Source organism: Camelus dromedarius, chromosome 5 (assembly GCF_036321535.1).
Source record: "Camelus dromedarius isolate mCamDro1 chromosome 5, mCamDro1.pat, whole genome shotgun sequence".
Lineage (NCBI taxonomy): Eukaryota > Metazoa > Chordata > Mammalia > Artiodactyla > Camelidae > Camelus > Camelus dromedarius.
Window position 1 is genome coordinate 68,636,548 of NC_087440.1, and position 13,764 is coordinate 68,650,311.

General features: G+C 37.5%; 2 protein-coding genes across 3 annotated transcripts in view; both read left to right on the top strand.

Annotated features, from left to right (window-relative positions):
• Window positions 1-5,258, top strand: part of RBM25 (RNA binding motif protein 25) — a 50,448-nt gene extending 45,190 nt beyond the window's left edge. Inside the window, exon 19 of the mRNA XM_010976548.3 lies at window positions 1,419-5,258. Within this exon, the coding sequence (XP_010974850.2) occupies window positions 1,419-1,511 (93 nt within the window). The 3' untranslated portion in view covers window positions 1,512-5,258. The remainder of the gene's footprint in view (window positions 1-1,418) is intronic.
• A 3,969-nt stretch (window positions 5,259-9,227) lies between these two features.
• Window positions 9,228-13,764, top strand: part of PSEN1 (presenilin 1) — a 59,952-nt gene continuing 55,415 nt past the window's right edge. For both annotated transcript variants that reach the window (XM_010976545.3, XM_010976547.3), the window contains exon 1: window positions 9,228-9,367. The gene's annotated coding sequence lies outside the window, so the exon portion shown is untranslated. The remainder of the gene's footprint in view (window positions 9,368-13,764) is intronic.

The window sequence follows — 13,764 nt, forward strand, 5'->3', positions numbered from 1 at the left end:
AAACCAGTTGAGCTAGTGTCAGCTGGTTCTGGAAATAGCTCATGGATCCTCTAAATATTTCTTGAATAAATGAGGTTGAATTTTTAGCTCGAAAAGTATTTTGCTCTTATCAAAAATCTGACATTTTTTCAAACTGTACGTTTCTTCATTTTACATTAATTAATGAGTTTTGGTTGCAGTTTTGTCCCTTTATCTATATTTCCAGGGTATGATTTCCACATTAATTAGTATTGCAGCATAGCTCTCTCTTGAACTGCCAGTTTAGTCTGGCTCATAAAAGTCTTATTTAAAGTTCTTTATTTGTCATCATTGAGAAATTTAGGGAAATTTCTCAAAATCATTTTCTGACTTCTTTTAGGTACTTATTGATCACTCAGGTCCTAAGCTCTCTTGAAGGCTCTTTGTATATGTTAACTCTTTTAATTCCTACCATAGAACCAGTATGATACAACTATTATATCCTCCATTTCACAGATAAGAGAACTGAGGCTCATTGTGATAAATAACCCAACCAAGGACATGTAACTAGTAGGAGGTAAAAGTGGGATTTGAACTCAGGCAGTGTAGTTAGAGATCTGGCTTGCTTAACTGCTAACCTGACCTGCTGCTCCAGAGTCCTGGCAGCATTAGGCCACATGCCATCATGATGGTGGTACCCTGGAGCTCAGTCATTGCTGCCTTCTGTAGAAGAAGCATGCTATTCCATTTTACCACATGGCAGCCCTGGAGTGGAGTGCCATACTTGTGGGGGATGAGGACAGGAGGAGTGGTAAGGACATGATGCACTAAGTAAGTAGACAGAAAAATAATTTGATTTGCCAACAGGAAAAGGCCTTTTATTTATTCAGTAGTCTTGTGTCCCTTGCAATGATACTGTTCACTTTGTATCCCAGACACTATATTAAAATTAATATATTCTCATTTAATAGTTCAGTGTCACATACATAATGTGGACTCAGTAAATGTTGTGAGATTATTTAGGGGGTGATGAGTGAGATACTCTATATTATTATGTAGTTATATAACTAGTTCTGTCTGAATTACCATGTTCTTTATTACAAGCATTTGCATTCCTTAGGAGATAGTTTTTCAAGACGTGTAAATGTAGTATTTGTAAAGTTGAAAGTTAGAAAAAAAACTGGAGTACTGTGGTGTCAGTATTTAGTAAGCAATGGAATTTTGCTGAATGCTTTTTTTTTTTCGGTAGTTTACTTGTATTAATACATTTCTCACAGTAGGTTTCCTTTAAGTCATTTTATTGAAAGTAAATGCTTTTAAAAAAAAGAAAGAAAGAAAGAAAGTAAATGCTTGTTGGTAGGTAAAGACCTTTTTTGATACCAGTCACTGTTGTTGGGAGATGCTGATGATTGCTTATCTTGCATGTGAACTTTTTTTGTGTTTTTCTTTTTCTTTTCTAGGTACTTGATGAAGAAGCAGAAGTTTTTATAGTCAAGATGTGGAGATTATTGATATATGAAACAGAAGCCAAGAAAATTGGTCTTGTGAAGTAAAAAACTTTTTACGTTTAGAGTTCCATTTCAGATTTCTTTTTTCCCACCGTTCAAAGGACTTAAAAATTTTTTTTGTCTTCAAAGACATTTGTGAGATCTGTAATTTTTTTTTTTAATGTAGAAAATGTGAATTTTTTTGTCTTCTAATTTGTTGATGCCCTGTGTACTCCTTTGGTTGTAAAGACATCTGAATCCTACCTTGGTTCTCTTTATACTCACCAGGTACAAATTACTGGTATGTTTTATAAGCCACAGCTACTGTACACAGCCTATCTGATATAATCTTGTTCTGCTGATTTGTTCCTTGTAAATATTAAAATGACTCCCCAATTCTTTTGCAAAATTGCACTTAATATTGAACTGTACTGTATAAACACCAACATGAACAATGTTAATCGAAAGAATGCCCATCACACCTATTACCCTTGCCCCTCTGATCAAAAATGGCAGGCCCTCATGAAGGCATGGAATTTAAAATTAGAGTGCAAAAATTAGCAGACAATCCATTCCTCTTATATCTCTGTATGAATGTGTTTGTGTGGTTGTATGTATAAAAGTCTTACTTTTCCCTAATTTGCTTTGGAGGGTTCTGTTTCCTTAAACATTTCCTAATTGAATAGAATTGTAAAGGAAACATGGTATTGTGCCAACCCAAATGTCTGGGGTAATTAGGTTATTAGTCTCTCAGAGCATGGTATTTTCCTGTGACAAGCAAGTCTTAAAAGGAGTGGGGTTTTTTTCTGTTCATAGCTGGCTACATCAGCCTCTCTTTTAAGGGAGTATGAATCATGGTGGTCCCCCCCCCCCCCGATTTCATTGTTGAGAAATGAGGCAGATCCTTAGATTCTGGAGAGCTTTATTTTATGCGTTTTTGCACTAATTGGTCCTTAGTTTAATTTTGATGTACCATTTTGTTTAAAAAAAAACAATTCAAAAAGCATTAAGTCAAAAACTTTTTAAAAAATAAGCAAAAGATAAAACTAAGCAATTTTACAGATTAGGAACATTTGACAAAATGCAATAGGAATTCAGCAAGGCAATTTACAAAGTTTACATCTATTTTCTAAGGATAAAGTAAATCGTTTAAGGTAGTTACCACTAATTTTTTGTTTTATAAGGGTTTATCTCATGTGTGTATACACAGGCACATACTTTGTTTATCTCTGCTCATCAAAGTTTAAAAATGTACTGATGGTGTTCTTAGAGACATACATGGGGCTTTCTTGATTGTAGATCAGAACTTACCAGGGAGCAAAATTACCTGAAAATCTTAACAAGTTTTTAAACAGTTCTTAACAGAAATTAGGTGCAGCTATTCCCATGTCTGAGTATTTATTTAAAAAAAAAAAGATTTGGGGGGGAGGGTGTTAAAAAAGCATAACTGAGCTTGAGTTACTAGATTTTTTTACATCTTAAGACATTTGAAAACACTGTTCTTAACATTGGACCATGACATGGTTCCATTATGTAAATATTTCAAATATTAAAAATGTATATATTTGATCTCGGGGACTCATTCTTTCAGAGTCTTGTTAAATAAATGGCATCATGTTATAATTGTGCAGTGCATCCTAGAAACTTAATTTGAAAATATGGGCTGAATTTTTGATGGAATTGATTTTTGAATATTAGTAACTGAAAGTCAGAGGCCATTGTGGATTTTGGATTAATTTATACATCTATAGAGATACCTTATTTTGAATTATCTATACGTCTATGTAGATACCCCCTTTTAGTGTTACAATTTTTTAAATTGTGGTTTCTCAAGGGAAATTTTCAGAAACATGCTCCTTGCTATTTACAGATTCATTTACTAGTTTTTCTCAGATTGACCCCCAGTGTAACTCCTTGTTTGAGCTGTTTATTATGCCTCTGTCTTGTCTTAATTATTATTATTTCTAAGGCATCATATTAGGTTGTTTTTATTTAGCCAGTATTAGCATGAAAGTTTATTCAGGTAGATTTAATTTTCCTTGCTTTGATCTCTCCTGCTCTCTTACCACATTTACCTTAAAAGGGCCCTTATGTGAAATCCTTAGGGGCATATACCACATACTGTGTAACACCTCCAGTGAGATTTGTGTCAGGATCCCAAATGTATGCATTAACATTTCTGCAGCAGAACAGGAATGATCACAGTCACTGGATTAAAGACTGCTTCATTTATAGCTTAATGTCAGTTCATATCTGTTTTTGCCACCATTAAACTTGGAGGTTTTCAGAGTTTTTTATTTTTCAAGTTTGTATGTAAAGAACTGGACCTGTCTAAGCTGGTATAGTGTAGTGTCAGTGAGAATACACATAAAGAAAAAATTTTTGCTAAATTGCTTGAGCTTTCTGGATTGTCTTTACCATTTGCCCGTAGATTAATTTGGGAACCTTAGTTAATTCATATTTACCCATTCAAGTTATAAAATTATATGAAAGTTTTGAGAACCATTCTTGATCTGGCAGTTAGGAAACCCAATATTCTTTTTCCTCATTTGACCCTATAAATAAAATAATTTTAAATGTGTACATCTGTCTTGTCTACAGGAAGAAAGTGGTTTTTCTCAAACTTTAACGTGCGCTTGAATCACGTGGGGGATCTTGTTAAAATTCAGACTTAGTAGCGCTGGAGTTGGACCTGAAATTTTGCATTTCTGGCCAGCTCCCAGATAGATGGTGCCAGTACTAACTGTTCCAAGAACTACTTTGATTAGCATTTTAAGGTACCTACTCAGTACTAGTATTATATCCTAAAAGACTGCACAAATGCTGCTTTAGTTTCTTTTCAAGTAGATTTTAAAGAGAAAAACATTTTGGGGGGCAAATAGATATTTAAGTTCATGAACATAAAGCAGTCTTCCAAAAATGATCCCCAAGAACAACTCTTAATATTCTAGGCTTTATTTCCAGCCAGCCCCAGAACATTTTCTCTTTAGAGAACTTCTATGTTGCTACTCTGCCTGAATCTTACCATAGTGCTTCCCGGTAAACTTTTTGTAACAGTAAAGGCTGATGATTTTGTGGAGAGTGCTGTTTCAAGTACTTATCAGGCATGAATACCAGATAATGGTGAACAAATTGAGAAAAATGAGCACGAGAGTCAAATGAGGCTAAACACTATTATAATGTTTTCTCCTTTAATATTAAGTAAAAATTTTAAGTGCAAATAAATGTAAGCAGGTGTACAGTGTGTATATGAAGCTTATTTACCCAACTCTTCTCTAGTAAGTTCTATGAATGTTTCCACTTTATACCCAAACACTGCTTAAGGGTTTTGTGTCAAAGTGGTTACACATTTTTCCAAGTCATATTTCAGCATTCTATTCCTGTGAAACTGAGAAATTGTTTGCTTAGCAAAAGATGGTGAGGTTGATTTGTGAATGCCACTGACTAATAAAGGGTATTAGAATGAATGCCACATAGGCAAAAAAACAGGAAGTCTAAGTGTCAGGAAAACTAGGGAAATTCACATATATTTTAAATCCAGGAATTATTACTGTTCATTTATACTAAGACTAAAGTGAGCTTATAATTTTTGATAAACTGGTAGATTTTTTGAAATGTTATGTTAAATTATTGCAGTATTTGTTTATCTGCATTTGAATGCTTACATTTTCCTCTTTATTTAATTGACAGATTCTTTGCCTTTCATCTTATTACTTGACTCATATGAAAGCCAAATTAGGAATGTTAATCTAAAATGCCTAGGAAGGAAAGATAATTTCTATAAACGAAAATGAATAAAAATTCTTTTCAAGCCGTCTTGTTTGCATTAAATGACACTCAAATCTGCCTGTGCTGCCACATCATGTAGTAGTTGGATTGATGACTTTTAGATTCTCTTGCACAGAGTGGTAGCTGAATTTTTAAGCAGCTATCCCTTTCATCTTTTTGCATATAACTTATGTTTGCCATTGAAGCACACTTGATATGTGCCGTTCATGTTATAAACTAGGTGGAGTGATAGGCATAAAGAAACCAAAATCCTAGGAGCTGACAGTCTAGTAGTGAAGAAATAATAAGGATCACTAACAGACGTATATACAAAGTACTATATGAATCGTCATATAGTAATATAATTTAATTATAGTCATATAGCAATATAATATAATATAATTGAGATAATTTCAAGGTTGAGAGGGAAGGGACAATACGAAGATTCTCAGCAGAGGTAGTAATATAGAGGGGACCTTAGAGATCACATCATCTTAACTACCTGATGCAACACTGTTACAGTGTTCTCCAAAGTTGGATATCTAGATTTCTGCATATTGGATTCTAATTCATGGTCTAGATCTGCACTACTAAGCTTTTAAATTCATTAAAATTAAATTTTAAAATTCAGTTCTTCAGTCACACTAGCCATGTTTCAAGTGTTCAGAAATCATATGCAACTAAACTGAATTTAAAAATCCAGTTGCAGCATTCACATTCCAAGTGCTCAACAGCCATATGTAGTTAGTGGCTACTAATATTGGATGGATATTTCAGAATTAACATTACTGTGATTACAGAAAGTTATGTTGGAAAGGTATGGTCTAGATGCTAATATCCACCTAAGGGCAGTGGATAGTGCTTACTAATAAAGTTCCCCCACAGGAAGCATTTTTAGCAAACCTTCATTAAAGCAAAAAGTATTGCAATTTAAAAATAGTTCTAAACAACTTTTTCCATTTTTTTTCTTAGAACCAAAGTAAAAATTAGTGGACACTTCATATTGTGGAATCTGGACATTATAAGAAGGTTCATTTTTTTTTTCCTGTCAGTTTAAAAATACTGCCAAATATATCCAGGTGAAGAGACATGACTAATTGTTACTGCAGTAGGTATTAGAAAAGCTAGATGTTAAAGTTTCATTTTAAATATATTCTTTAAGCAGATTTTTTAAAAAGGGTCCAGGTTCTTTGTTAAGAAGGAATTTAGATTAATAAAATATTGACAGACATAAAGAACTGAAGACTGAAAATACAAGTTGAGTAACAGAGCCAGCCCTTCATCTTGAGCTGTCCCAATCTAAGGAGACCAATCCTTGCAAAGAATTAAAGCCATCTAAGAGCTAATAAGAGAATGTGGCCAAGCACCCAGCCCTGATGACAATATTATCTCTCATATTTCAATTCTACTTTACTCCCATAACAAATAGGGCAATGACACTGTATAAATGAAGGCAGACTGCTTTTTATGTGGGAAGTGTTAATTGGATTGCCTTGGAATCAGTGGTGTAAAGAACTGGCCTTGATCCTGACTCTATTGACTAGTGACTCTAGTCTTTAGCAGCCCCTCTCCCCAGGTAGTTCTTCTAACAAGTCTGGCACTCTGGATTTCCCATCCACTTCATCTGTTACTACTTACTATTGGTTTTGGCCACCATTTATTTTTGTCATTTGTTTCTCCATCCTGCTCCCAATTTCCAGACACTTACGGGGAAAATACAAATGCACCACTGCCGGTAGCCTGGACCCTCAGTACCGTTTTTCTCATTGTCTTATTGAACTTAAGCTCTCCCCCACACATTGCAGCTTTACTGTTTTTAAACCTCCAGTAGATAGGTATGAATATGTAAAAGTCATTTCATTTTCCCCCTTACTTAGCAAATAACTCAAGGTTTATAAAACCTTAACATCAAAAAAGTCATTTAGGCATGTTCTTTCCAGTCCTAGCTCTCCAGTTTATAATAACATGCATCTTGGATCTTTGCTTTCTATAATTAATGATTGGTATTCCATCCATCCTATCCAGAGACCTCCCCCACTCCATTGGCTCTGGTTTCTAATTACAGTTTGCAGTTTCTTGAGTCTTGCTCAGGTGTTTCTGTTATCTTTTCTCCTTCAGGCTAGAATAAGTTTCAAAGAACACAAAAACAACCTTAGAATTTAGATCTGAGTAGCATATAGTTACATGTGCCCTCCAGATTTCTCAGGTCTCACTCAGTGTTTGTATCTCTCCATTCTACTGGTGACTGGTGATAGCCTAAATGAGACTGGCTTTGTAAGAGGTTACATCCTAGTTTATCTCTTAAAACTATGGACATCTGCTCTCTATTTGGGACTTTTCTTGGTATCTAGGACGTTACTTTAGCCTTGTTCCTCTAGTCTGTGTCATTCTTAGTGTTTCTTTGCTGTTCTTCCTCTGTTTCCTGGGTTTTTATACTCCTAAGAAGATGAAGAAATACAGAAAAATGTACCTGTAGTTCCAGTTATTCAGTCATTGATTGCTTTTTTTTAATCACCTTTGTTTCCTTTTTGCGGGAATGTGTTTTGACATATGCTTGAATCTTATGTCTCAGCTTTTAACAGGATGAGTGTTTCTGTTACACTTCTGTTGATCTTCAAAAACAATTTTATTGACATTTGGTAAAGTAGGTGAGTCATAATTTATTGCAGGATGTTTAGCATTCCAATTTTTGCTATTAATAATACTCCATGAACATGCTTGCACAAAATTTTTGTATTGAAATTGTTTCTAAGGATAGTTTACCAGCATTTTAAGACTTTATACTCATATTACAGATTGCATTCAAAGAGATTGAACTAGTTCACAAATAAATAGATGGATTTTAGTTTATGCTTGTTTGACAAATGTATTGTACTGTTTATGTGCTAGGCACTGTTCTCGGCATTCAGCAATATATGTGAACAAATGGAAAAATTCTTACCCCTGTGAAGTTTAAGGAGGGAAAGGAGAGATGAGGACTACAAAGAATTGGGGGGGATGTCAACCTTATTTTTCTCCCAACTTTTCCTGTTAATGGAAAAACTACTGCTACTTCTGTTCTTAAATATGAAGTTGTGTGTAAAAGCTATTTAAATCCGTTCATGTATTCGAGGCGGGCAGGGACGAGAGAGGGATTGGAGACTGATGCTTTAGGAATATGAATGGTTATCTTGGGGGGAGAATTTAAAAGAAATAAAAATCTCATTTGGCCAGATGCCATGTTACTGATTTCATTTTCAGTTTCCTAATTACCTGTGTAATCAGAATGTGAGTGTTTCTCCATTGTCCACCTTTGGTTTTACGTGATAGTATGCATTGTTTACTTTTAGCTTTCAGATGAGTGTATGAGTGTGGTTTGCTACCTAAGGAATTAGTTATTGGTACGGCCTTTATGGCCATTTGAAGGAAAGCCGGCAGATGCGAAAAATCAAAGGACCATTGAGCAGCTCAGTATGTACCAGATACCCTCTTAGGGTTTGGAATTACAAAAATAAGACAAGTTATGCTCTCTGAAAGCTTACCATCTAGGAAAACTGGTCTTGGAGCCCAAGAATCCTAGACAAAGTTTGTTTAAAATGCAGTTTCTCAGGTTCTCTTACCCACCAGAAATTTTGATTTACTGGGTAAGGGGTGGAGGGCATAGGTATTGACAACTTAAATTAGCATACTTTTGATTGCGGTGCAGCTGATTCGCATTAAGAAACACTGTACAAATAGGTATTACCGAGAAATGAAAAAAACGTTAGATTTAAGATGCCATCGCTTGTAGGCAGGGAGAAGCACATGCTGGGTCCATTTTACGTAAAAATTTTAATTCTCAGCTCAAGAGCATTCTCAGATCCCTGAAAACCCCAGACCCGCGCTGGCACTCTAGGCAGCTCCCGCCAGGTCAAGGAGGCCACCTGTAACGCAGGGTCTCCCCAGCAATCCCGCTCACCACCGGAAGCTCCACCCCTTCCTATGGGCCCCGCCCCCTCAGCCAGTGGGGCCTCGCCAACGACGCCAGGGCCGGAAGTGACGACACCGATGAAACCTTTTGGGAGGGGCCTGGGTCGAGCAGCTCCAAAGGCCGAAATTTCACATCAGAAACAAAACAGCAGCTGCTCGGGAAGGAACCTTGGCTGCGAGAGGATAGTGGTGGCGGCGAGGCAAAGGTAGGTGTGTGGTGGGGGGTCCGGGGAGAGAGAAACGCGCCCCTCATTTGGTGCCGACACGGGTGGCCGCGGGCAGGCCCGGCCCTTTGTCGCCTCCCGGGCCGCAGAGCCGGTGTCCTCGAGGATGAGGAGCCGGGCGCGGCCGGGCGGGGACCGAGGAGCCCCGTGTGGGGAACCAGAAGGGTCGGCCAGTTTCTCCGGCTCGCGGCGCGCGGTTGGGTTGAAGAGCGATTCCCTTTCGCAGCCTTGGTCCGGAAGTGCTGGTTTCCCTTCGACATCTCTAGGCGCAGGTGCCTTGACCAGGATTGACCGTCTTGCCTGGAGTGGAGCAGGAGAAAGAGAAAGCGCCTTGCTCTGGGTCTGGCTGAGCAACTGGTGAAACTCCACGCCTCCTCCCCCTAGTGTGTCCTTGTCCAGAGAAAGCAAGTGGTCCCCAGGACCAAGTTCCTTCTTGTCTCCGTTCGGGGCGAAAAACAGGGTCTCATGATTTTGCCTTGATCTGGACTGTCGCGAGGCATATATGTCTAGTGCTTTGCACGTGTTTTAGATACTTGGCGTTTTCATCCCGCTCAGATTCCTTTCAAATAAATATCGCTTCTCTTGTAGGAAAGTAACTTAATTCTTGCCTGCTTTGGACAAGATGAATAGCTTGTGCAAGGTTTACTGTGGGAGATAAGAATAGTATGCAAATAACTACACGGTAAAGCAAATTGTAAAAGTCATAATATTCCCTGAAATTTGAGGCAGGTAGAGATTACGTCTGGCTAAGGGCATCTTGTTTTTTGAATTATCTTTTACAATGGAAAGGTTTTCACCCTCGGAGTTGAAGTGAGGAGGTCATTATATCAGAAGGTGTACTACAAAAGAGGGGCCCTGTGGATCTTAAGGGTCCAGCAACCCAGACTGCACGTTAAATAGCTGTTATGAAAGAGAATAAAACAGCAAAGTAGATTGGAACCTGTTGCATTTGACTGATTTCAGTCACCTGCAAAAGCCAATTTCAGTTCTCCTTAACTCACAGATTTCAGCCAACTTAAACCCCGTCCCACCTCCACTTAAGCAAATCCTTAACAGTGAAAAAAGAAGCCTGTTTATTGAGTGCATGGTTCTTTCCCCCTTACCCACCTTTCCTAAAGAAAAGATGATAGAAGTGGCATCTATCTTCTGGTTTTTCCATTTGTGTTCTCTGGTCCTTGGGTGGATAGTTACCACAATTCTGGGTATATTTTCCTCTGAATGGATATGATGTATTGCTAAATTTTAATTAAAATTAAATGACTGCCCCTAGTCCTAGATTGCTGTGTGAATTTACATTTGGGGAGAACTGGGGGATTGGAGTTGGCCTCTGAGAATCATTCTAGCAGGAAAGATCTAACATTCTACCAAAGCTTCTGTGCTCCTCTTCCTCTCTCTCAGATCCAGGTTCAGTCTACTCCTGCTTTCCCACTACTGTTATATTCGATTGTAGGGGGAGACTTACTTCTTTTGGATATATTCTGAAAAACCTTTCAAAGACCTCTAATGCTGCCTCTCCTTCATATCCTAGATGCCAGGCAGATTTGGATGGTGTTCTGAGATTTGCTTTTGATAAGTTTTGGTTTGCTTTGATAACCTTAACCTGGTAGGGGGGCTAGAGAGGCTAAGAGATTTGAGGTGATTTTTGTATAATCCAGGTGAGATACATGATTTTGATCTTTGGTAGTGGCAGAGGCTTAGAAAAGAGGAAAAACATGAACAGGACATGACAGCCAATTGCGGAGCAAGGAGTAAAGCATAAAGCTGATTAGGAGGCTTTAAGTTTGGAGAAGTGGGGAGATCACAGAAATAAGGAAGTTAGGAACAAAGAACTAGTCTAGAAAGGAAGATGAGGAAGTGGTTTGGAAGTATCACTTCTGAAGTGCCAGCAGTTGAAAATATCCTATGGACAGGCTTGGAGCTGTAAATGTGAATCACTTAAATAGACTTAGCTGTTGATGTTGGAGCAGTGGAGGAGATGCCTAAGGAAGGAGGGGGGCAAGGAAGCCCAGAAAGACCCTTCAGGACACTTATAATGGGGAAGTGGAAGAGGATGAGGGACCCGCTGAGGAGAATGAGTGGTGGGAGGGGAACCTCCATAGTGCAGTGTAACAGAAACTGAGGAAGGGAGGGAAGCTTCAAGAAGGAAAAGATTGTTAGAAATTTTCAGTTTAAGCCTGTTGTAGGAGAAAGAACTGAAGCTTTAGAGCAGCACTGTCCAATAGAAACAATGCGAGCTGCAATGGTTAATACTAAATTTTCTAATGAGCATAATTTTTTTAAAACAGAAATAGGTAAACATAATTAATTTGAGTAACATATTTTATATAACCCAGTGCATCTAAAATTTTTTATTTCAACATGTAATAATATTAAAATGTGCTTATCTGTCTTCCCTTCTGATAAAAGCTCCTTATGTAAACAGAAGCATTATCTGATTCAATAACCTGGTGCCTAGCACAGTGTCTGGCTATGTAGAAGAAACTCAATTAAGTGTTTGTTGATTAAAGGGTATTAATGTCTGGTCTTCACAATGCTTGTACAGTTCCTTAAGTTGATCTAAGGCAAAAGAGAAAATGCAGGTATTGCTGAGTAAAATCAATGATTTACAAGTTAATTAGATGTGAATAGTTATTTTCATTAAAGGTTAGTCGTATTCTACCCATTTCCACCACAAATTTGATACGACTCAGGGTAATTATACCTTTTATGTAGAGTTATTGAAATTAAATTTGGGGGGGAAAGATTCTTTATAATTATATAAACATTGATATTACAGGACTATGGTCCCATATCCACAGTTCTTGAATCCTGAAAAAACTGAAAGACTTTTCATAATTCATTTGACAGCGAAATCTAACCTGAACCTATTTATGTAATTTAAGACTAAGGTATATATTTTTCTATATGTTTATTAATGTGTTTGATTTTGTGGTTCTAACTTAGGACACTGAGGGAACATTATAAAACATGGTATTTGCATAATGTGACCTCTGTAAAATCCAACAAATATATACATTCTAAACATATTTAGTCCTAAAGATTTCAGGTAAAGGATTTTGGATTTGTAAGTCTTTGTTCATTTTTTCTGCATCTTCTGAGTCCACATAACCATTATTATTTGAAAACAACTGTGGTAATGCTACATAACAGACCTTCGCCAAACTCAGTGCCTTAAAGCATTAGTTCTCGCTTGGCTTAAAGGTGTGGGTCTGTGAATCAGCTAGGGCAGTTCTGCTTTGCATGTCTTATTCTGGGGCCCTAGCTGAAGGGACAGTGGCTACCCAAAGTAAGTTCTCGTTGATGTAGCAGCCGAAGTACAAGAAAGCAAGGCCACCTGCTCAAGTACAGTTTAACTGTCTGTTGTGCCACATCTCCTAAGATCCCATCAGCCAAAGCAAGTCATAAGATTGTGCTCACAGGCATGGAGTGGGTAGTAGACTGCGCCCACCTTGAGGCCAAAGCAAGTCAGAGCCAAGCTCAACATCAGTGCAGAGGGGAAAGATATTCCTCTGCTGGGGATGCTGGGCGAGGGAGTGCAAGATTTGCTGAATAATAAACTAATCTACCACAGATGGTTCACAGAAGTAGAGTGGGAAGGAAGGAGGAAAAAATCACTAAATAGGGTGTATCACTGTCCTTGCTCTTTTTAGGGCCTACCGCTTTCACAAAGCCTCTTGTAGGGCTAGGGAAATTATTTGCTCCTAGTCTCTTAAAATTCTGAATATCTTTCCAGGATGTATTACTGAAGTTTTAAACTCATTTGAAATTATTTTTATTGATTTTAATTATAGAATGCAACTTGGAGATTGGTTACATTTATTATTGCATTGAGCTTTTAAAAACTCAAATAGAGGCTCTCGCAGCCCATACATATAATCAGAACTTGGGCTGCCTGTCCTAGAAGAAGCTGTCAGAGCAACACCAAGACTGATTAAATTCTCTTGTGGAAAGAGAATAAATCACAAGTTCACTTGGCACTTGAAAACTTTTTAGTGGTTTTCTAAGTGAAGGGGAAACTAGTTCAGGTGGCTAGAATCATGAAAGCAAGCCACAGTCCTTTGTACTGGGGAAGATTGTGACGAAAACAGTTTCATGAAAATGTTTGTTTCTGTGGAATACGCATTTTGTTTATGTTTATCTCAGAGTGAGGAAGGAAAATGGTATCAGTAATTAAACATGCTATAGTTTAGTTGTTAACTTGGGATGTAGTGAGAGACAGAAACGTACTTTTCTGTTGGTGCTTCCTTAAATGAGATTTTTAATAAACTTCACTTTGGGATTCTAAACATTTCTCCTGTGGTACTTTTTAAAGCGCTGATGGATAGGTTTTCCGATTAGGCTTCTCTATTCAGCACGTCTAAACTTTGAGATTATTTGTA